The sequence below is a fragment of the Pteronotus mesoamericanus genome, unplaced genomic scaffold (genome assembly GCF_021234165.1).
Source record: "Pteronotus mesoamericanus isolate MK-2021 breed Mesoamerican mustached bat unplaced genomic scaffold, CSHL_Meso_final contig_263, whole genome shotgun sequence".
In the NCBI taxonomy this organism is placed as follows: Eukaryota; Metazoa; Chordata; class Mammalia; order Chiroptera; family Mormoopidae; genus Pteronotus; species Pteronotus mesoamericanus.
In genome coordinates this window covers 12,198,540-12,223,847 of record NW_026555112.1, presented here as the reverse complement: position 1 = coordinate 12,223,847, position 25,308 = coordinate 12,198,540, and the positions used below count along the sequence as shown (strand labels likewise).

At 40.1% G+C, this 25,308-nt stretch overlaps 2 protein-coding genes across 2 annotated transcripts in view; one reads left to right on the top strand and one right to left on the bottom strand.

The window, feature by feature from the left end:
* Window positions 1-16,611: 16,611 nt before the first annotated feature.
* Window positions 16,612-23,104, top strand: SNRPF (small nuclear ribonucleoprotein polypeptide F). The gene is made up of 4 exons (XM_054574476.1): window positions 16,612-16,750; window positions 18,657-18,782; window positions 22,309-22,373; window positions 22,981-23,104. The coding sequence occupies exons 1-4, from the start codon at window positions 16,748-16,750 to the stop codon at window positions 23,045-23,047; spliced, it is 261 nt and encodes an 86-aa protein (XP_054430451.1). The 5' UTR covers window positions 16,612-16,747; the 3' UTR covers window positions 23,048-23,104.
* Window positions 23,105-24,106: 1,002 nt separating this feature from the next.
* CCDC38 (coiled-coil domain containing 38) overlaps window positions 24,107-25,308 on the bottom strand; it is a 38,011-nt gene continuing 36,809 nt past the window's right edge. The window contains exon 15 of the mRNA XM_054574505.1: window positions 24,107-24,220. Within this exon, the coding sequence (XP_054430480.1) occupies window positions 24,107-24,220 (114 nt within the window). The remainder of the gene's footprint in view (window positions 24,221-25,308) is intronic.

Genomic DNA, 25,308 nt, shown 5'->3' with positions numbered 1-25,308 from the left:
TTTTATTTTTCTGAAATTACATTTTATTGATTATGTTATTACAGTTGTCCCAATTTCCCCCCTCTGCCCCTGCCACCCAGCAACCCCCCACTCCCTCAGGCAATCCCCCCCCACCATGGTTCATGTCCATGTGTCATGTGTATAGGTTCTTTGGCCACTCCATTTCCTATATGTACCTTACATCCTCATGGCTATTCTGTAACTACCTATTTGTACTTCTTAATTTCCTCACCTCTTTACCCACTCTCTATACTCCCCTCCCAACTGGCCACCATCAAAATGCTCCCATGTCCATGATTTGTCTCTGTTCTTCTTGTTTGCTTGGTTTGTTTTTAAAACATTTATAATGTTGAGAACTTGCTCTCCAAAGTGATTGTACCAATTTGCACCCTCACCGGCAGTATAAGAGCATTTCTGTTGCTTCACATTCTTAACAACAGCTGGTGTTGTCAAGCTTTTGAATTTCTGACAATCTGCTTGGTGTAAATATTATCTCATTGCTATTCAATTCACATTTCTCTGATTAGTAGTAAAACTGAGCTTCTTAAAAAAAGTTTTTTCCACTCAAATTTCATCTGTGAATTGCCTGTTCCTCTCAAATATCTATTGGATTGCTAGCACTTTCCTTAGTGAATTGTTGGGGTTTTTTTTTAACATATTGTTGAAACATATAGGTTTGATGCATTGCAAATTTTGTCCCCCAGTTTATGACTTGGCTCTTCACTGTGTTCATGGGGTCTTTTCATTTTCATGCAATCAGCTTTATCAGTCTTCCCATTTTTATAGCTTATTTAAGAAATTACTAAGCTTTTCTCCTTTATTTTCTTCTAAAATGTTTAAAGTTTTGATCTCCATATTTAGCCTTCTATGTTGCTAACTTTTGTGTATTGTGTGAGGTAGGGAATTTTTTTTTCCTATGGTTAACGATTGTCCTGGCATTATTCATTGAAGAGACTACCCCTTTCTCGTTGTTTACTTTAGTCTTATCATCATGGTCACTCAAGAAATTAGTTGTAAAATTTCTCTTGCATAGCACCTTGAGTTTTCCTCAGGTAAGTGTGTCTATTGACCTCTACTTGTGGGCTTATCCCAACCCAAACTCTGAGATGGGTTTGCCATCTGCCTGAGGAATATAGGTCAGTCTCAGGAGCATTCATCCTGATGTTCCCAGCCTCTGTGTCCGTGTTCTGACCACTAGCTTTTACTTGATATTCTGGGTTCTGACTTAGGGAGACCAACCATCCCAGTTTGCCCAGGACTGAGCAGTTTCCCCAGTGCAGGACTTCACGTGCTAAAACTGAGACAGTCCCTGGCAAATCAGGATGGGATAGTTGGTCTCTTTAGTTCTTCCCTCCAGTTTCAGCCTCCTCCCATGCTGACCCCATGACTCTTTAGTCTGTTGTTATCTCTGTGCTCAGCAGTCATCTTTACATTGAATTTCTATTTTTTGAGCACCTACTATATGTCAGAGGCTGTGTAAAGCATTTTCACACATAGTGGCCCTGTCTTCCTTCTACATATGAAGGAAATTATATTCAATTGGCAAGGGCCACAGAATTAATGACACAAAAGATGGACACAGAAGCCTCTTGACTGAAAGTATTTATTTCTACTCAATTTGCTTCTTCCTTGCCTGAGGAAAAACACATCTGTGAATTGCACAAAAGGGGTCTACACCTGCACTAACTGAACTTCTGGGTGGAACACCATTATGCCTGGCCGCTTGCTATCGATACATTTTTGGTCCAATATGATTCCTGATGCATTTGATAGTACATGAAATCAGCTTCATGTTACCAAGCACAAGTCACAATTCCATTTGTTACGCAACAACACAACCGTCTCAAATGTTTCATTAGGATAAAAACTAGGAAGAAAGATAAACATGAATATTATTGCATGGTATGTCACACACTACAATCATGTATCTCCAGTCAAAATGTCACTGTGCAGACATGGGATCTTTTCATTTTAATGCATCTACTTTATAAATATTTCCCTTTTTCTAGTTTACTTAAGAAATTTTCATTAAATTTTTATCCAAGTCCAGAATGTTATTTGTAGATTTAATAATACAAAATGTTATTTGTGTAATATTAGTCTCCTAATTAGTTTCTGTTAAATACTATTAACAGTGTTTAGCTGGGAGAGAGAATGGTGTAATAAGTTTGGAAAACAAATTGATTATAAAATTTCTTAGTCTTTATTTTGCTAATTTGAATTGTGACTTCTTTACACAGAGATAATGTAGCATTTTCTGAGTGATTTGACCATGAAACTTTTTGCTTCAAGACTTCTAGCTCACTCAGGTGCTTTGGAATTTATAGAGAAAACCTGTAATAACACAATACCCTCCAGAGGGCAGCAGATCCCCTTTGCGCATAGCCAATCGCGCGTTCATTGACCAGGCTGACAAAGATCTTGGAACACCTGTTATTATTCTGGTCATGGATGTAAAATTTCTAGTTACTGTAGCAAAGACAGGCATTGAGATTTAGCTTAAGGCTGATAATAATGTAATGCAATGTAATTGTGTGGCACCGAGACTCAAAAATAAACCAATTGAGTCTCTGGTCACAATTATATCATTAAATTGTAAAGTTCAGATCACAGATCATGTCTTTTCCTTCTTCTTTTTTACCTTCAAATCAAACAATAAAACCAAATGTTACATAAGGAATAAAATGAAATGTTGGAATCAGTTTCCTTCCCTAGGAGCTTACTAAGAGATTGGGAAGATACTTAGACAAGGCAGCACATTAATTACCACACTAACTTTCACACCTGATTGCAAATTAGAATCACATGGGACACTTTTAAACACTAATAATGCCTAGGTCCCAACTCAAAACAATTATATTTGAGTCTGTATTTGGTTTCAAGCATGGGACTAAAAAAAAAATTCTCTAATGAGCAGCCAGGGTTGATAACCACTGTACAAAGGTGATAAAATAGTATTTTTAGGTAAATGGTTTCTGCCATTTTCAAAGAGGAGAAATTTGGGCTTCTTTTTCAAGGGGAAATGTTTTAAATGTAGAAGCATACAGTAAGAAAATAATAATTCTTACATTTTTTTGTCCAAAATTAGCATTTGTTAACATCTTAATTCTTTCTTAGCCATCAGGATTGTATACAACAAAATAAAAAATCTCACATCTTACAGTTCCTAATCTTAACTTCAGAAAACATTTCCTAGTCTTAGAGCAAAAGATGCCTCTATTGCCTCCAAAAATTCACTGTAGCTCACCTTAGTTAACAAGTAGCCTAACACATTCCAAATTGATCCCCTGGGCCCATGTGCCTCATCTGACAAAAATGAATTCTGTTCATGTACTACCTGAATCAGATTTATTTGTACAAAGACTAACTGGTGAGGCAAAGGAGGAAAGAGTGAGAGATCAAGAAATATTAATGAATATATATCTTCCAGTTGCAAAGAGGTATGGGAAAAAAGCACTTGCCTTGATGGTTGGGGTGAGGAGTAAAGGCTACAATTATAAATTAAAGGTTTCCTTTCTGTAAAGTTAGCTGACATAGCAGGAAATCAATGCATGGAAAGGGGTCTCATTAAGATCATGTTCATCTTGTGAGCTTTTAGTGTCAATAACCTGATAGGACAGCTGTGTTTAGGACTGGAGACCTCCTGAGGACAAAAGTCTTTGAACTAAAAGATAGTCTTTGATTATAAAATACACATTCTCTTCCTCTGAAAGCTGATGAGTATTTTAAGCAAAGAATCAGATATATCTTGCAAAAGATTGGACATCTAAAAACTAAACTAAAAATGCCTAGCTAGGTCTAATAAAATGCACTTTGAGTGATCTAGGGAGGATTATTATTATTATCCCCATTTTATAGATAACGTATCTAAAATCAGAGAAATTAAGTAATTTTCGCAGGGCTCCACGCAAATAAAAGCAGACTGGGATTTGAAAGTAGGTGGACTGCCATCAAAGTCTGCATGCTTAACTACTACAACTGTATTGCTTCAGAACTTACAGATGAAAAAGCTCACACTGAAATACAGGAAATATATGTATGAACACATTACATATGAGGTATGTCCAGAAAGTATCCAGCCATGCATTGCCTGTTACAAGAAACATTGTACATTGGACAATGGTGCCTCAGTCCCCTTCAAAGTAGGCACCTCGGGACCTCACACAGTTCTCCAGTAGCCATCAGCTGCCCCGTCGTATTCTCCTGAATTTCATCAACAGTCTGAGATTTTTAAGTCATTCAGTTCCTCTGTTATCCCCAGGGAGCTCAATGGACGAAATGGAATTATTTGGATAAGCAATCCCAGGAAACTGGAAAGACAATCTGCTGGAATGTGAGTGAGATTCCAAAAGAGGAGGGAGCCAGGGGCTGTCACACTGTCATGTGAAGCGGGATAGACAGGGTTAACGCATTTCATATTGGAGCTCACATCCTTGATGGAATTATTATTTACTTGACAAGCGAGTCATTGTTCAGAGTAGCTAACAGATTTTGAACAGAATTTCACCGATAACTTAGTGGGTTCACAAATGATAGGCAAATTCCAGTATGATGGACCGGAAATGACATCCATACATGTGGAGGAGGCCTCCCAGTTGACTCAAGGGACTTCCCTGAGTTGTTTCCTCTGCCTTTTTTTTTTTTTTCCCGCATATTTAGGGAATGCTTTTTTTCTATCTTGTAGCTTGTTTATAAAAAGCAAGCAAGTTCGAAGCGGCATATGAAGTTGCTTTTCTTAATATGTTCTAAGGAGCTTCCCTGAGAAGCATGTTGGATTTACACACGGCTCGCCCTTCCTTTCATCATGCATAACAAATTTAATTAGAGCACTATACTTTCAGTTTCTTTACCACTGCAGGCAGCCAGGGGTAATGTCTGTGACTTAACTCACTCCCTAGATATTATAAAATACAGTTAAACATAGCCCATGGAAAAAAATAGTTACATGACTATTAAGTGAAAAACAGCAAGACACAAAACTATATATACAGCTTAATGACAACTCAGGTGGCCACAGTCACTTCTGGCTTGCCCTGGCCCTTGGTGGTGTGGTACACCTGCCCCTTACTGGTGGATACCAGGCTGGGGTCTTTGTGGACCAGCTGCTGCCCCTCCAGCAGCCTTTGGAGACGGGCAACCAGAAGACATCTTCTGGTGCAAATGTCTCCAGCCAAGTGAGCTTGGGTAAGGGTAGTATTAGGATGTTACTCTTCAGTGTAGTGAGGTCACTGATCATCAGGCAGTGAAGTCACTGCTCTTGTCTGAGGAGATACTTGGGTAAGGGACCCAGTCAGTGACCTTGCTTTCTGACAATAGAGCCCAACAGAACTTGGAACCCTGGTAACCAGGCAGCCACATTCTAAAACTGCCCCTGCCCTGCTCACTTGGTCAGGGACATTTGAACAGGAAGGATGTTCTGTTACTGCCTGCCTAGGTCCAGAGGCCATGGCCTCACGAGGCAGCAATGGCAATATTTTACAGGGGGGATGCCATTGGGTTAGGTCTCAGCCTAGATACTTGTGGCCCTTTTTATGGCATAATACAGAGAGAGGGAGGCCCCGGGTGGTTTGATTCAGGCCAGGCCACCACTCAGATCACACCTGAGCAGCCCTGAGTCACGTGTGTGTGTGTGTGCGCGCGCGCACGCTCGCGCATGCGTGTGTATGTGTGTGTATCAGGGGGCTCACATGGGAAGGCCAGCCCCAGGCAGGAGCAGGTGAGAAGCCTGGTGGGCCGCACATGCTCACACACCAAGTCAAGCCTGGCTGGGAGGATGTGGAGTATGGATGGGGTCACTGCATGAGGTTTATCTCAAGCCCTGGAGGTGAATCCAATTTTCCTGGAGGTCTGTGCAAACACAGGGCTGGGCCTGATCCTGAAGCAGAAAGTCCAGTGGGCAGAATCAGCAGCAACTAGGGCCAAGTAGGGCTTGCGGACTCCGAACTGGCTACCGGTCACTGTCATTGCAGAATTCAACCCAGGTCTTGGAGGAACAACAGGTAGTCGATGACGACCCAGGGCCCATCTCCACTGTTGAAGGAGGGGTGCATCCCACCACTGAGACCAAGAGGAACCCTGAGGGAGAACCACACCACTGAGACCAAGAGGAACCCTGAGGGAGCACCACAACATTGAGACCAAGAGGAACCCTGAAATCACTGTTGCCACCCAGGAACCTGGGGAACCAGGGCCCTTTCATGGACGGAAAAGAACATCTCTCCTGAAGCTGCCCAGGCTCTAAAGATTTCCAAAACCGACATGGAGCAAGTTGCCCACGTTTAACAAATGGGACCAGATGATCTGGAAACCAAAAAGAAGGAGTCCAAAGGTAAGAAGGTGGGGGAGGTAGGTGTGGGAGTGGAAGTGAAGGTGCAAGAAAGCTTGGGGGGAGAGGTCATGCCAAACACACAGGGAGTAGCTGCAGTGGCTGGTCAGGAGCACATGGAAATGTAGGCATGAGGCACGTGAGAGATCTTTTCTCCCCTTGCAACTCCAGCACAAGCCCAGGAGGAGCACCTGGTTGACAAAGAACCTTGCCCTGTCTCCAACAGCGACGTGAAGACTCATCATACCGCCCAGGACCAGGGCAGGCCTGAAGCAATTTTGACCAACCAGGGGCCTAGGGAACAAGTGCACAATAAAAATGGAGAAGGCCTCCTACCCCAAAGATGCCCAGGCTCAACACAAACCTAATTTTTCACTCCTATTTGGAACATGGTGACCATGTTAAACAAACAAGGCCAGGTGACCTGAAGCCTAAGGAGGCAGACACCAAGGGTGAGAAGGTGTGTGTGTGGGGGGGAGGGATGGGAGTGGACAGGAGGGGTTGTCAGACATACATCAAAAATGGCTACCAAAAAGCAAGACCTGCCTCAAACCAGCCATCTACCGGGCTCTCCATGGAAAGGAAATCCTGGGGTGGGACCTTATCTGAAGCATCCCTGGAAGGCTCTGGCTGTGTTCTGTCTGTGCCAGGCCATTGGAAATGTAGGCATGTGGGTGATATCTTCTCCTATCCCAACTCCAGCACCTGCCAGATGGAACACTGATCAGTGAAGACCCCAGCTCTGTCACAAGCCGTGAGGGGCAGGTTGGCCAAGTCACTGAGGACAAAAACAAATCAGATATCACTGTCAACAGAGAGGTGACTTGGAGAACAGTCCCTTGCCTTCCCAGAAAATGACACCATCCTCCAAGCCTCTGAGGCACAACAGAAAGAGGAAGCTTCCTGTGGCCAACATGGAGCTCTGTGCTGCCCTTAAAGAAATGGGACCTGACGACATACAGATTAAGGATTCAGGGCCAAAGGGTTAGAAGTTGGGGGAGGTTGTGGCAGAATGGCAGAGGAGTTGCTGGTGAGCTTGTCAGCAAGAGTAGGTGTCAGACACACAGGGAGCTTCTGCAGCAGCTGGGCAGGAGCCAAGATAGACCGCAGACCACCAAATGTGCTGGACTGTCTGCAGGGACAGCATCCTGGGGTGGGACCTTATCTGCAGTGTCTCTTGAAGGTTCTGGCTGTGTTCTGTCAGTGTGGGGCCACTGGAAATGTAGGAATGTGGGTGATATTTTCTCCTCTCCCCAGTCCAGCACCTGCCAGATGGAACACTGATCAATGAAGATCCCAGCCCTGTCACAAGCCGTGAGGGGCAGGTTGGCCAAGCCACCGAGGGCAAAAACAAGTCAGATATCACTGTTGATGGTAAGCCATCTCGGGAAGCATGTCCCTTGCCTTCCCAGCAAATGACACCACTCTTGAAGCCTCCAAAGCGCCACAGGAGGATGAAGATTCCTGTGGCCAACATAGAGCACGGTGCTGACTTAATGGAACTGGACCCAATGACATACGAACCAAGGAGTCAGGGCCAAAGGGTTAGCAGTTATGGGAGATGATGGTGGGAGGGATAGGAGTTGCCCATGATCTTATTGAGACATCTCCATGTCAGATACACAGGAAGAACCCTCAGATGCTGGTCAGAAGCACAGACAGGCCTCATGCCACCCATCTGCTTGGCTGTCCATCAGGAGGCCATCCTGAGTTGTGTCCTGAGCTGAGGCTTCTCTGGAAAACTCTGGCTCTGTTTCGTCTGTTGGGGAACCACTGGAAATGCAGGTACTTGGCTTATTATTTTTCATTTCATAACTTTAGCAGGAGCCCAGGAGGCTGCTGGGGCAGATAAGGAGGCCATTGCAATCTAGAGGGGTGCCCACCTTCAGTTGTAGTGACACCTCCAGAGACACTCCTGCTGCAGCTCAGGAGTCGGGTCCAGCTAAATGTTAATGGAAAAAATACAGTAAAATTTTTTAAAAATAATGAGTGAAAAATAGAATTTAAATTAGATACCTACAAGGTGTGTCCAGAGAGTATCCAGCCATGCACTATGAAAAATAGAGACATTTATTGAAGAAAATATAAGATACAAGAAACATTGTACAAAGGACAATGACACCTCAGTCTCCTTCAAAGTAGGCACCTTGAGGCCTCACACAGTTCTCCCAGCATCTCTTCCACTGTTCAAAAGACTCTGCAAAGTCTTTTTTGGAATCCCCATCAGCTTCCTTATATTTTCCTGAATCTCATCAATGGTCCAAAATCTCTTTCAAAGACTATTTTAGTTTTGGGAAAAGCCAGAAGTCTCAGGGCACCAAATCTGGGCTGTAGGGGAGCTGAGTCACCTGGGTGATTTGATGTTTTGCCAAAAAACTCTGCATGAGACGTGATGCATGAGCATGCATGTTGTCATTATGAAGCTGCCAATCACCAATTGGCCATAGATACAGCCATTTTTATCATACTGCATCTCTCAACTAATGGAGAACACTGAGGTAGTATCCTTATTAATTGTTTAGCTTGGAGGGGCATATTCGTGATGGACAAGAGCTTTCCAATAAAAAATAAAAATGGTTGACATGGTCTTGACCTTGCTGCAACTTTGCCACTCCTTCTTTGGGTGTGGAGAACCAGGCGACTTCCATTGGGACGACTGGGCCTTCCTTTCTGGATCATAGCCATAGACCCATGATTCATCTCTGATTATGACCTTCTTGAGGATATCTGGTTCATTGGTAGTGGTTTGAATGAGGTCATTAGCAACTGCAGCACAATGTTCCTTCTGCCCTGAGAGCAGAAGCCACAGAATGAATTTTGCCATGGTACGTTTCATGTCAAGACCCTGCATCAAAATCTCAGGCACAATAGTTCTTGGAATCCCCATATCAACTTCTAGTTCTTGCACTGTCAGTTGCCAATTCTTGTTGATTGCAGCCCATACGTGTTCGACATTCTCAGGTGTTCTGCTTGTTGCAGGTCTTCGAGAACATGGATCATTTTCAACAGATTCTCTACCATCTTTGAAGCGTTTGTGACACACTTTTATTTGCACTGCACTCATCACATCATTCCTGAAAGCCTTCTCAATCATCTGAATAGTTTCCATGGGGGAATGGCCAAGCTTAACACAAAATTTGATGCAGAATTGTTGCTCTACTCGCTCAGTCATTTTGAATGCGATGCCCACATAGTACACATGCTCACTCAATGGTGTCTACCACCCCACTGACTAGTATAGTGAAGTTGTTATTGTTTACACATGCGTGTTCCTGTCCACTCTCCTTGGCTGCCAGGCTACATGGATGTCCCACAAACCATTCTCATTATATTAACAATGGCTGGACTTTTTCTCGACAGATCTTGTATATTACCTATTCTAAATTTTAATCTCTCTAAAACTGGAAGAATCAATGGGGTCTACAATTATGATTGACATATAAACTGATACATACATGATAACTGTAATTATAATTGACACAAAATCAGTGCAAAAAACAGTGGTGCATCTTTGAAACAGTAGAATAATTCTCATAGGCTGAAGGAGAGAATGTGGACTCTGAAACCCGCAGAGCCCATCCCAGGGTCGTCATGGATGGAGGGAAATAAAATGAGTCGTCCCAGACACTTCTCTGTCTGCCAGGAGAGGGAGTGGCTCTTCCTTCTCGAGGAGAAGGTCCCGAGCCCAAAGCTTTTATTGAAAACCATATGTGCAGAGGCATACAGCAAAGCTTATCAATCAATGTCAAAAGACTATGTTTACAGAAAACAAATAGAGATCATAGATAACAGTTGAAAAACACGAGATTTGACTCAGTTCAGGGTCTGTGAATAATGTAAATTTCCTTCCCAGCAGGAGCTGGTTATCATAGCTTTTGAGGGAAGAACAAAACATCATCCTTCAAGGAACTTACTTCTAGGCCTGATCTCCCCAGGGGAACTGCCCGATCCAGTTTAGGGCTGTACCTGCTCTTAGTATTGTTTCAAGCCTAGGCCAGGCGGGCATGGCAGAGCCGCCAAGAGATAAGGAGACTTTTTCAGATGGAATGAGGACTCCAGCTATATCAAAGCTGAGGGGTGAGGGTCTTTTTGTCCTTTCTCTGTGTCCCCCAAGTTCTTTCCTGATGTTCATGAGGCTGTGCCTGTCTTAGGTTGCCCCTGCCATCAAGGGATCTTACCCATCATTGACTAACCAGCTATCCTTTAGAGACAAGCAGGGTGATGTGAGGGAGGCAGGGGCTGTACCCTGCCAGGGGGACAAGTTTTGTCTCCTCAGTGGCCTATTTTCCCAAGGCTTCCTTGCTTAGCTCCAGCCTTGGGGCCCTCTCGCCTGTCAGAAGGGCTACAGCTCCTGAAACCAGGCAGGATGGTTCCCAACAATAGGAACTTGTAGTTATTCCTTCATATAGGAAGGTGTTTGTAAAATTAGAAATATTTTTCTTTTTTAAGAAAAGTGATGAAATAAATACAAATTTCTGCAATGAAACTTATTTAACCACCAAATATTTATTGAGTTTGGTGATCAACACAGAGAAGAAATCCAACTCTGGAATCTGATGGACCTAGGTCAAATTATGACTAAATCATGTTTAAACTATGTGACCTTTAAAAAGATATATGATCTCTCCAAATCTCAGTAAAATAGAGATATTAACAATATCTCATAGAGCTATTGTGAGGATTAAATGTAATAATTAATTTAAGGGATAGCATAATGCTTGATACATTGATAAATGTCATCTACTATTATCATTATTAATTTAAAAATATGTTCAACACCTCCACTGAGTCATAGTATTCTAAGGTTTGGTAATGACAATCTTAGAACAATTAAATAAGGAGAATGTTTTGCTTTCATAAAACTTATAACCTCATAGAAAAGGACACAATTATTTTTGCATTTACAACGTGGTCAGCTCCAGACAAGTCACTTAGAGTTCAAAGATGAATTAAGATGACTTGCCTGGCCTTGAGTGATTTATAGTATAGTAAACTAGTTATCTAACAGTTAAAATCTAATTGTATAAAGTCTCTTTGAAAGTAGTTTATGTCCTTAACAAGATAATTGAAACATTTCTATTCGTGGCCTAGTAAAAGATTCCAAGTAAGTAATCCAAAAATATTTGTTGAATCAATCTGGATTGCATATCTCTTCTTTCTTATTCATTGTTGAAAAATCATAAGGAGCCTTCTTTCAGGTAGTTTTTTAAAAAGTTTCCTTTAAAAATAATACTATAGGATCACAGGAAATTTTAAAACATCAAATATATAGCATCCACCTTCCAATTACATATTCAAATGTTTCACTCCTTGCCAAATATATTATCCTCACATATTAACTAAGTTGTCCATTATTACTCTACTACACAGTATCTTTCATCATCAACTATATGCTGAGTTACCAAAAAAATTCCATTTACCACACAAGGTGAGTTAGGCCCCAAAGATTAATTCTTAGTGATCTCTTACCCAGCTCTAACGATCTTTACCTTTATATGACAACGAGAGGAAGTGTGATGGTCTAGTGGCTTGATTTCTTTATATCAGATGAGAACTAGAGAAATCATGATGGTTTTCATGGTTCTTATCTTATCACAAAAAGTGGCTGAGCCAGTACAGGTTTCCTGGTTCCAGTCTAAGGCCATGATCTACCTATGTAATGTTCCTGGCCTCAGTTTCCTTACTTGGAAATAAAGAACGATATCTTTCTTTAAGTATTTTTTGTGAATACATAAGTAATATATACACTGATTTCTGAAAATCTGGAATGAAACAGAAAAGTATAAAAATAACCCATAATTGTATCACCCAGAGAGAGCCACTATTAACATTACGGGGGTAGGGGAGTACAAGGAGACTAAACGGTAATGGAAAAAATACAATAAAGATTAAAGTAAAAAAAATTTTAACATATTTCTCTCTAGAAAAGGGAAAAGAGAAAGACAGGAGAACATGTATATATGTACAAATTAGGAATGTGATATACCTGGATGTACAGAGAAAAGTCAACAAATATTACTTTATGAAAATAAACTAAAACAAGGTATGAATGATTCTTATGAAAATACAAATTACATTAACTGACTCCAGAATAAACAGCAGAAAACCTGAATAGATCTATAATTATAAAAAGAAAAACAACACAGAACATTTGCAGAAACTTATTTCCACGAGGTAGGTATCATTACAATCCCCATTTTACAGAATGGGGAAACTTGAAAGGCTGCATGTCAAGGAATTAGCAGAGATGGGACTTGTCAATAGTTTCCGTGATTGCAATAACCATACTCTACGTAGGTCTGGACCCCAAAAAGAAAATTCTCATACTATGGCAGGGAAGTCATTTAACAATCATTAAACCAGTGCCTACTCTGCCCTGGGCACTGTCCTGGGTGCCGGGGATACAAAAATGAATAAGCACACTATGGTCCCTGTGTTCAAGAAGGTTCTAGTTGAGTCAAGACAGACACGTAGTTATATAGGCTATACTGCAACATGTTAATTGCTATGCCAGAGGCAGAAAAAAAGTATTGCAAGAGCCCAGGGAGTCTGGGAAAGGCTCAAACTGAACATATCGTTTGGGCTGGCTCTGGGAAGGCAGGCAGAGAAGGAAGAGAAAGGTATTCCATGCAAAGGGAACAGCATGTGCAAAGGTAAAATGCTATGCATAATCTGTATGTTGATTTCATTAAATCCTCTCTAAAAACAGTGCAAATAGACAGTAAGCTGATTTTGATAGAAGGCAATAGTTCTGAGTATCATTCTTTCCTTCTTTCACCATGACAAAAACTGCTGTTAGTTCACATTAAAATGGTAGCGATATTTGGCAGAAATTTACTGTATTCTTCCTTAATCAGTTGTCAGAGATTCTGCTATGCCATTTGTCTTCCAAGCAAGTTATTATGAAGGCTGTCAGTAAAGAGTAAAGACAAGGGTAAGCAATATATTCACGAAGTCAGCAGGGGGCTGAGAATCCGTTCATTCAGAATCAGCAGGGAGCCATGGGAAAATGCCTATTTATGCAAGACTATGAAGGACTAGCACTCAAAAGAAGAGGCAGGTTTGTAAGAAGCTAAGAGGTATTCCCCTAATTTAAACTCTCAGGAGCTCTCTATGTCTCCTCTGCTTATAGACAGAGAATGAAATAAAAGCAAAGCAGACATTCTGATATGAGTGACCTTAATTTTGACCACTCACCAAAACCTGATTCAGAGACTGACAAATGAATCTGATACTATACAGAAGGTCATGTGTATGGGTAATTAAGTCGACAGTCACATACCTCAAAATAGTTAACACTCAGTCTGCAGCATAGGAATTTCACTGCCTCACTCAGGCTATGAACTATGTGTGGAATTAAGAATTAAGATGCTTTGCTTGTTTTCCCTGAGGATCCTTCAGTTTGGATTAGAAGAGCTAAAGGAACAAAGTTTGGAGAATGACAAATTCTGGCTCCAAGGCTTACTCTTTATGGGACTTTGAACAAGTTACCTAGCAACTCTAGCTAATAATACTTACTTCACAAAACTGCTGTAAGGATTAAAAATGATACTTTATGTAAAGTACTGGCACATAAGTGCTCAATAAATGAGAGCCATAACAGTGCTGCTGCTGCTGGCTTTCTTCTTAATATTATTATTATTATTTATATCCAAGAACAGTCTAGACTTTTCCCCAAACAAAATACGTACTATAGGGAGAAGAAAATTTTTGTTGAGTCTAAATAATTATAAAGAGATGAATTATACTATGAATAAAAATATTTTCTGCTGATAAATTTTCTTTTTCACTGTTACCTATTATTGACAGAAGCAGATCCTGTTTTAGTTTCCCTTAATTTATTACACTTATAATTGCTCTGTTGTACTCTGAGAATCAAGATACAAGTGTCACCATAACTGCAAAATCTCATTTTACAGTGTACAGTTTTAAAATAATATTTTACTGACTAGCATTCTAGACATACATGGAAACCTGAAAGGTTTAAAATCTAACATTATTTTATTTTCCAAGGAACCCCTGACTTCTCAGGATGCGGCCGAAGTAGGACAGCTTCAGTTTTGTCATTTTTGTTTCCAGTGATGTTTAAGACTCACTTTGCTTTAGGATCCAGATAAGATTAATATTTCACATGAGGAGAAAAACCGACTTTACAATCATCTTTATATAGAATACAGCAATTTTGTTATCCTTCACTGAGATAACTAAAAAAAATCTCCTAAAGTATATATAAAAAAATGACTTCTACAAATACCATATGATTTCACTTATATGTGGAATTTAATGAACAAAATAAACAAAAAAAAATAGAAACAAACTCATAGATACAGAGAACAGACTGACAACTGTCAGAGGGGAGGGTGGTTGGGGGTTGGGTGAAAAAGGTGAAGGGATTAAGCAAAGAAAACAAGGAGGAGAAGGGGGGAAGCGGAGGATGAGAACAGGGCAGTGACAGGAAGGACGACAACCTCATAGACTCAACAGTATGGGGACTACCAGAGGGAAGGAGGGGTAGGGGAGGTAGGAGAGGGTAAAGGGGGGATAAATGGTGATGGAAGAACTGCCTTCGGGTTTTAAACACACGATATACTGATGATCATAGAACTGCACAGTGGAAACCTACATAATTTTATTAACCAAAGCCATCCCGATAAATTTAATAAAGAAGACTTCTAAAGTATATATTGAGCTTTTGAAAGTTAGCTTTATGAAGTAGAAAAAGCAAAGAGTTTTCAGGTTGTAACCTAGTTAGTTGTGTGGCCCTGTACAAGCTACCTGCTGAACCTGCTTCCATCCCCCAAATGGGGCCATAACTACTAAATCCGTCTGTGTAGAGAGATTTCCATTATAACAACTGTGAAGGAACCTGGCACAAAGCTGGAACTCAAAGTCTGTACCAAGGCTAAATATCCATTAAAGATCCAGGAACTAAGGGAAACACCAACTGAACTTTGGGGTAAATAATTCCAACTGTTTGATATACACTATACTAAAAATTGCTGCATTTTGTCAGCGTTCTCCACATTAATTATTTAATCCTCACAATGTTGTGGATACCATTTAAAGCCATGTACAGCTGAGGAAACAAAGGCTTTAGGAGATTAAGATACTGTCCAACACCATCCAACGTGATGGATGGAGGTTCTGAATGCAGGCTGCCTCCAAAGTCTTACTCACTTCTCCATAATGTCTCAATATACAGCATTTCAACCTAAATTCCAGATTCAACTCCTTAGGGCTGCAATAGTAAAACCGAAAAACAGTACTGCTCACAGTGAGTATTCTCCAAGGGCATTTACATTTATATTTAACGTTTCATATCTGAGCAAGCTGAAAGCCTGTACAGGGTAAAAACAAGAGAGATTCTAATCAATACTACTCTGTCAAGGATTAGTCCAGGATGGTCGTAACATCCCGCACCCCCTCAATTATAAATAAACGTACGAAGACTGTACTGATCTCTGCTGGCAATGCAAAAGAAACAGATGGACAGGGAGCCCACCACACCACATTGCAGGCTCAATTTGACTTCCTTTTTAATGCATTCTGTACTTGACTTTATTCTGTGCGTTTCTCTTCCCGTGGTCTAGTCTTGCTTCTCCCACATCCTTTAAAGTAGGCGTAAGGGAGCATTACAGCCCTGGCTGGCGGGGCTCAGTGGACTGAGCACCAGCCCAAACGGTCGCCGGGTGGATTCCCAGTCAGGGCACGTGCCTGGGTTGCTGGCAGCCCCGGTCCGGGGCGCCGGAGAAACAACCACACACTGAGGTTTCGCTCCATTTCTCTGTCTAAAAATAAATAAATAAAATCTAAAAAAAAAAAAGAAAGAAAAAGAAATGACCATTACAGAATAGAGAACAGCCAGGTAGAAGGGGACGGTGACAGAGGAGCCCCCAAATCACAGAATCTGAGGGAAAGTCAGGAAGAAACTCGTGAGCACCGAACTCGTTCTCCACGTGTAAAAGGACAAAGGAAAACCCCATTAGCCAAGTTAGCGACAAATCACATACGCTCTACAGTGTACAGGGTACACGGCATCCCTTCGCCAAACCCTAGAAGCAGGCGGTGAGCCCACCGGAAACCCGGCCGACCTTACTACTTTCGCACTCTCTCAAGGACCGTACCGAGTCAACAGGCGGAAGGCATCCCGTAGGCCCTCCAGCCTCTGGGAAGAAACGGTCGCCCGCAGCGTCTCTGGTTGCCAGGAGACCCTGACCACCTCCTCCAATCAGCACATATCTCTTTGCGTCCAATCATAGAAGCAGAAGAGCTGTAGTCGGAGGTTAAGGGTCACGCTGCTTTTTGGCGGCCATTTCTCTTGAAGCCCCGCGATCCGGGCTCAGCTCTAGGTTCTTCAGTCACGAGAGACTGACGAGAGCTAGGTCGGTGGCCAGTAACCTGCAGCATTTGTTCGTCCTCGCAATGGTAAGGAGTCACCAAGGGAGCGAGGGAGAGCGCGTGAATAGTATCGCCGGGCCTGCTGGTTGGTTCGCGCGTTTCCCATTCATACGCGCGAGGCGAGGCGCTGCGCAGCCGCTTGGCAGCCCTTTTCTCGCTGCCCCGGGGGTCTGAGTCCCGCGTTCCTTCCGCTGCTTTCCGCTCCCCAGGAGTGCCCCTGCCCGTTTCCCCTGCTGCTTCGTTTTGAATCTGAGCCTGAGGTATCCCTGCGGGGCGGGGCCGTAGGATCAGGTAAAGATGAAGATGTTTTTCACGTTCCACTCTGCAATGAAAGTGTGTTTTCATTCCACGGCTTTGGGACTCCCAGCCCCGTAGCACTGTGGACCACAGAGCCCAGGCTTTGGAGCATTGATTTCGTTTAGCAAGTATTTAGTGAGCGCATGCTACCTGCCAGATACTATGCGAGGCCGTAGGAATATGAGGTGAAAAGTACTGATGCGGACCCTGGCCTAGGTTAATTCTGTGAGGCTTGGGAGACATTAATCAAATAATAACAGAAGTATATAATTGCAAATAATATTAGGTGCTAAGAAGGACGCACACAGGAAAAGGAAGCACACAGGATGCTGTCAGGGGGCGCGTCAGTACATTAGAAGAGTGGTCAGGGGTGGCATCCTTGGAAGGGGAGGGATTTATTTAACCTGGCCTAAGTGATAGGACATGCCACCCCTTAAAGAACAGCAGGAAGAGTGTACTAGGCTCGGGGAACATGATCATTGGTCCTAAGGCTAGAAATAAGGCTCCACCACTGGGAGGAATTAACGGAAACCCACAGCCTCTTGCAAGAACAGTGGTTATGAGATAGGGTCGGTCGAGCAAGCCCTCTCAGGCCACATTGGGAGGTCTGGATTCAACTCCACCTGCAATTGGAAGCCACTGAAGCATTTTAAGCAGAGATATGACATGATAAAAATAACTGTTCGTGTAGATACTAAGTTGGAGAAATGCAGGGATAAAAACTGGACACTTCATTAGGAAGTTATTGCCGTAGTTTCCGTGCCCTTTGAGATCGCTCTGATATGTTTAGCTTAAAAGGGTTTAGTAGCTAAGTGTCTTGGTTCTTTTCTTTGGGCTGATGGGTGAGCAGAGGAACGAAGGAAAAGTGAGAATTACTGGGGATACTACTGCTTTGCTGAATAAACAAACGTTAAGTGATTAATTCATCTGTAAGAGGCACTGCTATGTCAGGTAAGTCCCAATCCTGGCTTCTAGAATTCAAGCACCTGCCGCCCCTTCATTCTGTAGCCTCATATTTGGGTCTCTGACAGCACTGTATTGTTTGTGTCCCAGACATCACCTTGTTGCTTCCTTCTTCCCTCCTGTTACATGTGTAGTCTCTGCCTAGAAGAGCTGTTTTTCCCCCCGAAAATATCTCTTGCCCTTTAAAATGGAAGCATTACTCATTTCAAGCAACTTTTCCTTTTGTCTGAGTGCTGAATTCATCTCGGCACCCTTTTACATAGCTCATCTCCTTTTGCTACATTGCAATCAAATTGTCTATTTGCGTGTGTTCTGCCCCTCCCCCTCCTACTGTGCGCCTCTTGAGGACTAGGACTGTCACCTGCATTTCTTTTTTCACTGTCTTTACCTTTGTTCTTTATAACCTGGAATAACTATTCAGTGTTTCTTAAAGGAATAATGAATACTTTTATAAGTTTTGATGGTTTGAAAATGAAATTGGCTAACTGGGTATTTAAATTTCTCTGATGCTTTTCAACAAATAAAAGTGGAAATTATGTGGGAGGCAGTCAAGAGTTTGCTTCTTTTGGATACCATAAAACATTGGTGATTTCGTAGCAGAGAGTAGGTGGTGGGTGCTGACCTCTGGAAAATAATTGAGTTCTTTTTTTGTTTTGTTCTGTGTTTTGTGCAGAGTTTGCCCCTCAATCCCAAACCTTTCCTCAATGGATTAACAGGAAAGCCAGTAATGGTGAAACTTAAGTGGGGAATGGAGTACAAAGGCTATCTGGTATCTGTAGATGGCTATATGAATATGCAGGTAAGCTAAAGAATTATAAAAATGATTAAATTGTATTTACTTTTCTGCATCTTAATCCTCTAAGGTTTAATGTGACTTGGGAGGAACAATCAGTGCAAAAATTCAGCAAAAAAGTCAAAGTCAGGGAGGATGTTACAACTATAATAAACTAGAAATGAGTGTTAAACTAAAATACAGCCATAGATTTGACTCCTAGTCTTAAAGTAAGAAGAGCTCAGACATTTGATTCATAATGCTAGAAGGGAAAGAAAAAGACTGGTTTGCAGAAAAAGAAAAACCTTTCACAGCATGTAGCTCTGAAAGAAATTTTTCAAGTGAAATTCTGCAGTCTTTTAATGAATGCCAAAGGCACGACATCATAATTCCATAAAAACATTTCTTGAGGGAAAAGATGTATCAGCCAGGTGAATTGATCAACTGCCTGCATGTTTGTTTTACTTTTGTATACTTCTGTAAATGTTTCAGCCAAGTTTTTTAAAAATTGTGATAAATTTTTTATATAACATAAATTTTACCACTAACCATTTTCAAGTGTGCAACTCAGTGGCATTAAGTATATTCACATTGTTGTGCAGCCATCTCCCTTATCAATTCCCCAAGTTTTTTTTTATCACCCCAAAGTGAAACTCTCTACTTATTAAAAAATAACTTGCCATTTTCTCCCGCTTCCAGCCATGGGAAACACTAATCTTTCTGTCTCTCTATTCTGGGCACCTTATATAAATGGAATCCTACATAATTTATCCTTTTGGCTAATTTAACTTAATTTTCAAAGCTCATTCATTGTGTAGCATGTATCAGAATTTAATTTCTTTTTAGGGTTGCAGTAATACACCATTGTAGGTATAGTCTGCGTTTTGACCTACATTTGAATTGTTGGACATTTGAATTGTTTCCACCTTTTGACTACTGTGAATAATGCAGCAAACATGGCTGTACAAATGTATCTGCTAGAGCCTCTGCTTCCAGGTGTTTTGGATATATATCTGGTAAAAGAATTGCTGGATCATACAGTAATTGTAAATTTTTTGAGGAACTGCCATACTGTTTTCCACCTAAACAGATGGTGCTCTCAAGTCCCCAAAATTCTTATACTGCGTGGTTGTCACCTGGAAAATTCCCCAAGCAGCAGTCATTTACCAAGGCCATAGAAAAATCTGAAAGAGCATATCCCATATACTAAAAATGTCCCAGACTTAGTGGTGATGATTATACAACTTTAAAAGCACTGACTTGTATACTTTAAAAGTGAATTTTATGTTATGGGAATTACATCAATAAAGGAAAGGAATGAAGACTACCCACCGAATATTTGGTTTTAAAAGTCATGTAACTTCCTAGTGAGCTTCCCAGTTTTGAGATGTACCCGAGCATCTACACTGATGACGTCTTTGAGTTTGTTCACTCAGCGCGCGTTTACTGAGTGCCCGTTGTGTGCCTGGCCCTGTGAATACCCAGTGAACAAAACAAAGTCTGTGTCTGCAGTGTGTGTTAGTGGTGGGAGGTGGTGATGGAAACACAATATGATGTGGTGTCAGGTAATGATAGGTGCCATGGAGAGAAAGAAAGCAGAAATGGAGTAGAGTGAGAAGAGCGTGCAGTGTGAGATAGGCTAACCGAGGACAGCCTCTCTGAGGACGTAAGTTTAAGCAGAGACCAGAGTTGCACGAGTAACTAAAGAGAGTGGCTGAAGTGAGAGCAGCTGCAGGAGAACATCCCATTTTGAGAGGAATGGCGAGAGCAAAGGTTTCGTGGTAGGAACTTGGTTGGTATGTTCCAGGCACCGCAAGAAAGCCATAACAGAATGAATTAGGGGAATGATGATAGAAAGGTTGGAATGGGAGTCAAAGAGGGCCTTTTAAGTGATGGTAAGGACTTTGGATTTTATTTCAAATATGATAGAATGCTTTGGAGCATTGTGTAATATAGAAAACAATTAAATGTTAACTACCAAAAAGTCACTTTAAAAAAAATTCGTTGACAGTAACACGTTGTTTCCGAGAGTTGTTACATACAAAACTAACTGTCTCAATAAACACATGTATTTCAGACAAAACCTCTCTGATACAGTAGGTTACTTTTCTTTTTGGGAGAGGGAATAATATCCAGTAGCGGTGTTAATTCATTAACAAGTTTTACATACCTTATCTCACATCCTCTATATGACTTATTTTTCTTCCACTTTGCCACTTCCCCAGCTAATAAACTTCCCTCTCCTTTCTTTCCTGCTCATGTCTTTTGTGAGTCCCAGATAGCATGTATTATAATCTTTAAAAAGTTGAAATTATAGTTTATTGCCTGTTTGTAGAAGGAAAGCTAAACATTTTGATGTAAAATTAGAAGTAATATAGTTCCCTAACTATAAAGGTTACTTTTTAAAAACTTTTAAATGTTTCACACTTGACAGTTGAAACATGAAGGCTTTCATCAAACTTTTAAGTCCCTAAAAGATCCCTTTGTAAACAAGTGTTTATCACATAATAGGCATGTAACCCACCAGCCACAATTCAGTAAGGAAAATGTTGAGTTTAAATATTTATGAATGAATTTCAAATCCTCATTCCTAAGGTGTTCTGGGTCAAAATTTTTTGAGTTCTACTTTTAATTAAAGTATAATTGACATAATTATTTGGTCTTAGGTGTACAACATAGCAGTTTTCTCTATATAGATCTTGCAGAGTGATCACCACACAGTTCTGTAAACAACTGTCACTGTACAGTTATTGTGATATTATTGCCTATATTCCTCATGTTGTACGTTATATCCCTGTGATTTATTTTGTAACCAGAAGTGTGTAAGGTTACTCTACATTGTTTAACCTCCTTTTCAGAACTTGTCTTTCCTTGCTTATTAGCATATAATTTTTTAAAAATTTTAAAGATTTTATTTATTTAGAGAGAGGTGAAGGAAGGGAGAAAGAGGCAGAGAAACAGCAATCAGTTGCCCTGACTGGGAGTCAAACCAGCCACCTTTCAGTTTGCAGGATGATGTGCAACCCACTGACCCACATCAGTCAGGGCTAAAAAAAACTCTCATTCAGCTCTTTGGTTTGGTTGGTTGACTAATATAAAGTATTTTAGTTACAACTTTTGTGCACCCATTAGGTTCCTCAATATGATACTGTAGTGTAAAGTTATTATTCTAAGAAAAGTTAATGTCTGCTTCTGTAAAACTGAATTTTTGGAAAACTTTTTAATCAGTTTATACATAAATTGGAAGGCTGCCTTCCTTGACACATTGTTTTAAAGTCTACTAGAAAGAAATACTACACAACTGAGATTTTTAAAATTATGTTGAAACAAGCTTTATTATATAGTAGCTCTACAGCCATCAGTGTTAGCTTTACCAGATATTTATATGAAACCAAAAATACTGCAGTAGTAACAGAAACCTAATCTTAATATTAATTACAGAAAAATACAAGTCATTGGGATAGAAAGGTCTCAGTTAAGTTCTCTCACCAGTATTTAGTGTGTTTTACTGTTTTTCTTTTGTATTATTAATATATTTTCTTTTTATTTAAAGCTTGCAAACACAGAAGAATACATAGATGGAGCATTGTCTGGACACCTGGGTGAAGTTTTAATAAGGTAAGAAAACAATAGCATTATACGTAAGGAGTTACTAGTGAGCATCAGAATTACCCATGTAAATGAACTAGCTTAGTGCCTCAATTTCAGAATTATTTTCTAATATCACTATTAATTTAACATAATATTCTAAAACTGCACTTCAGGAGTCTTTGAAATTGTTAAACTTGTTAAAGATTTAGGTATTTTGTAGCTATTCATCCTTAAGATTTTTCTTGTATTAGTATTAAACTTTCTAGATCTTAGCTTTAACTTTTTTTTAGTGGTTTTAATTATTAGGAGCTTGGTTTTGAATTTTAGTTGGATCTGTCTGCTGTTAGGGACTTTTGTTAATGCTCATTTCCTAGAACTAACTTTACTTCCAAATTGAGGTCATTATTCCCTTTGGAAGATCATAAAGATACCATTTATAATCACCATGTGGTACAAAAATAAGTGTCATGTGCTTTTTAACAAATCAGTAGTAAAAACATTTTTTTAAAAGAAAAAAATGCTATATTGTAAATTTAGCATTCTGTATTTTTGTAGTGAAAATAATCTAGTAATCATAAATCAGAAATATGGTTTCCTGTTGGAACAACAAAATGGACTGTTTTTCTATTTACAGGTGTAATAATGTCCTTTATATCAGGGGTGTTGAAGAAGAGGAAGAAGATGGGGAGATGAGAGAATAGCATCTTTTGTGGGGAATTTTTTTTATATATATTTCTAGACAATAAAATTTATGTGTGTTTCAACTTGACTTGTGAACTATTCATATTCTGATATTTACATGCAAAACTCAAATATTGAAACAGTTGAAAGACTATTCACAGAAGTAATGCCCTAAAAGCAACCCAGCTTCATTCAATTTCATTTTCTTTTGTAAGCCCAAAACGCCTGTTTTTGTATATAAAGGAAGGTTACATGCTTATAAATGTTTATGAAGGTGAATTTCAGCCCTTTTCTTGTAATTGTATGTTAACTGAGACCTTTTAAAAGCAACTTTTTTTAAGTTATTTTTGAGCCATTTTTGACATTTATAAAGATAAATATTTTCTTAGAATTAACATATATTATTTTTCTTTGTAGTTGACAAATTACAGTGTAACCTTAGTAACATACACGTATTATAGCTAAAATTAAACATCAGCTGAAAATTGATTGTGGATATAGAGCACAACAGAAATTGTGAACTGAAATGTAGGCTGAAGACACTGTTTGTTCATTACGTTTCTGAACAGTATTTCTTAACTTGAATTAAAAACTGTTCTCAGAGTTATATTCTGAGAATGTAACCTAGTGGCTTTCATTTACGTTTTAAACTCTTGAAAACTCTTCACATGTTTTAGAGTTGTACATTATTAAAATGAATACGCCACATATTCCACAGTGATAAAATGTGTACTATGAACTTTCCTGTGGACTGGTTGGGGAAAAAATCATTTAAAGTCTCATGTTGTCAGAGAATGCCGCTATTGCGGTGTAGTGGTCATTCAGCATAACTTTGGATCTGTATTCCCATCTGGGACAACTCAAAGTATAGATATAAAATGTTTAGAATAATATTTAGGCTATGGGTGATAAAAGCCTTCAACAAAAGAAAATAACTTCCATTTCCTATAACCATTAGAACAGTGGCATGTCTTCCTCAAATTGGTTAGCCCAGCATATGGGGCAGAATGTTGCCATTACTGTAAACCAGAATCTATAAAATATGCCTAAACATTGTGCTAATGTCTTACTGCTCCTATTCAAGTGAAAAAATACTCATCCTCTATTGATTTTGTTCTTGTAGCCTTGACTAAAAGCAGTTCATGTTTGTTACCAGATGGAGGTTTTGAGCGATAGACAAGTCGTCTTCCCAGCTGAAACAAAAGAAAAAATAAATATTTAGCATAAACTTTTTCTATTGAAGAATAAGGAAAATACTAATATTAACTTGATTTTTTTCCAAGGAAAAATATGGTTTGAAATAGTAAATAGTCTGTTACAAAGGGATTTGTAATTTAATGGATGTGCAACATGTTAGACAAAGTAAAGTAACATATGGAGGGCCATAGTATGCAGAAGGCAAGGCAGTTAGGTTTTGTGGGAAGTGGGGGAGGTTTAAGGTAAAGTTGTTTCAGACGTGGTCAGGAAGAACCATGTTTGAGGCCACAATTCATTTTTCAGTAAGTGTCATAGCTAGTTTTTCTTCCATTGGTTAGAGGAGATCACTTTGTTCTGCTGAGTAGCAGTTGAACAGCATTTAGAAATCCTACTCATTTTTGAACAAAAACTTGAGAAAACCATGTACTATCTTAGACACCAGTAATTCTGTGTGTTGTCACCAGAACAGGCTTAGGGAAACCCATGGTTTCACACCTCTTCATTCTCTCTCGAGCATACACTCAAATATTATCATACTAATTATATTTGTCTTTTAGTCTTTTCTCTGTAATCTTTGTTTTGTTTTGCTTTTACATCTGAGTTTGTGTCAATAAGCGAAAACCCTATTATTATGTATTCTGTTGGAGGTGAGATTTGATGGGACATCACCATTGTGTCCCAACCAGGGGCGTTACCCCTATGTGAGACCGTCCCTTGCATTGCAGAACATTCGGCGTTCCTGGCCTCAGTGAACTAAATACCAATAGTGCTCCTCCCCGTAATTATACTAACAAAAATGTCCTTAGGGGACTGTTAATCCCGGAATTCCTTTTCTAAAGTCAGTGTTTTTTCACTGTCGGTGATCTCCTTCGGAAACTTTTGTTATTAATACTGTCTGAAGTGTTGATGGAAGGAGACGACCTGGGGTGGTGAACACACGACACAGTGTACAGGTGATGTGTTGTAGAGTTAGACACCTGGGACCTACATAATTCTGTTAACCAATGTCACCCCAATAAATTCAATAAAAAGGAAAAAAACTAAGAATATTGAAGTGATGAAGTGTCCCAGCTGGGTAGGAATT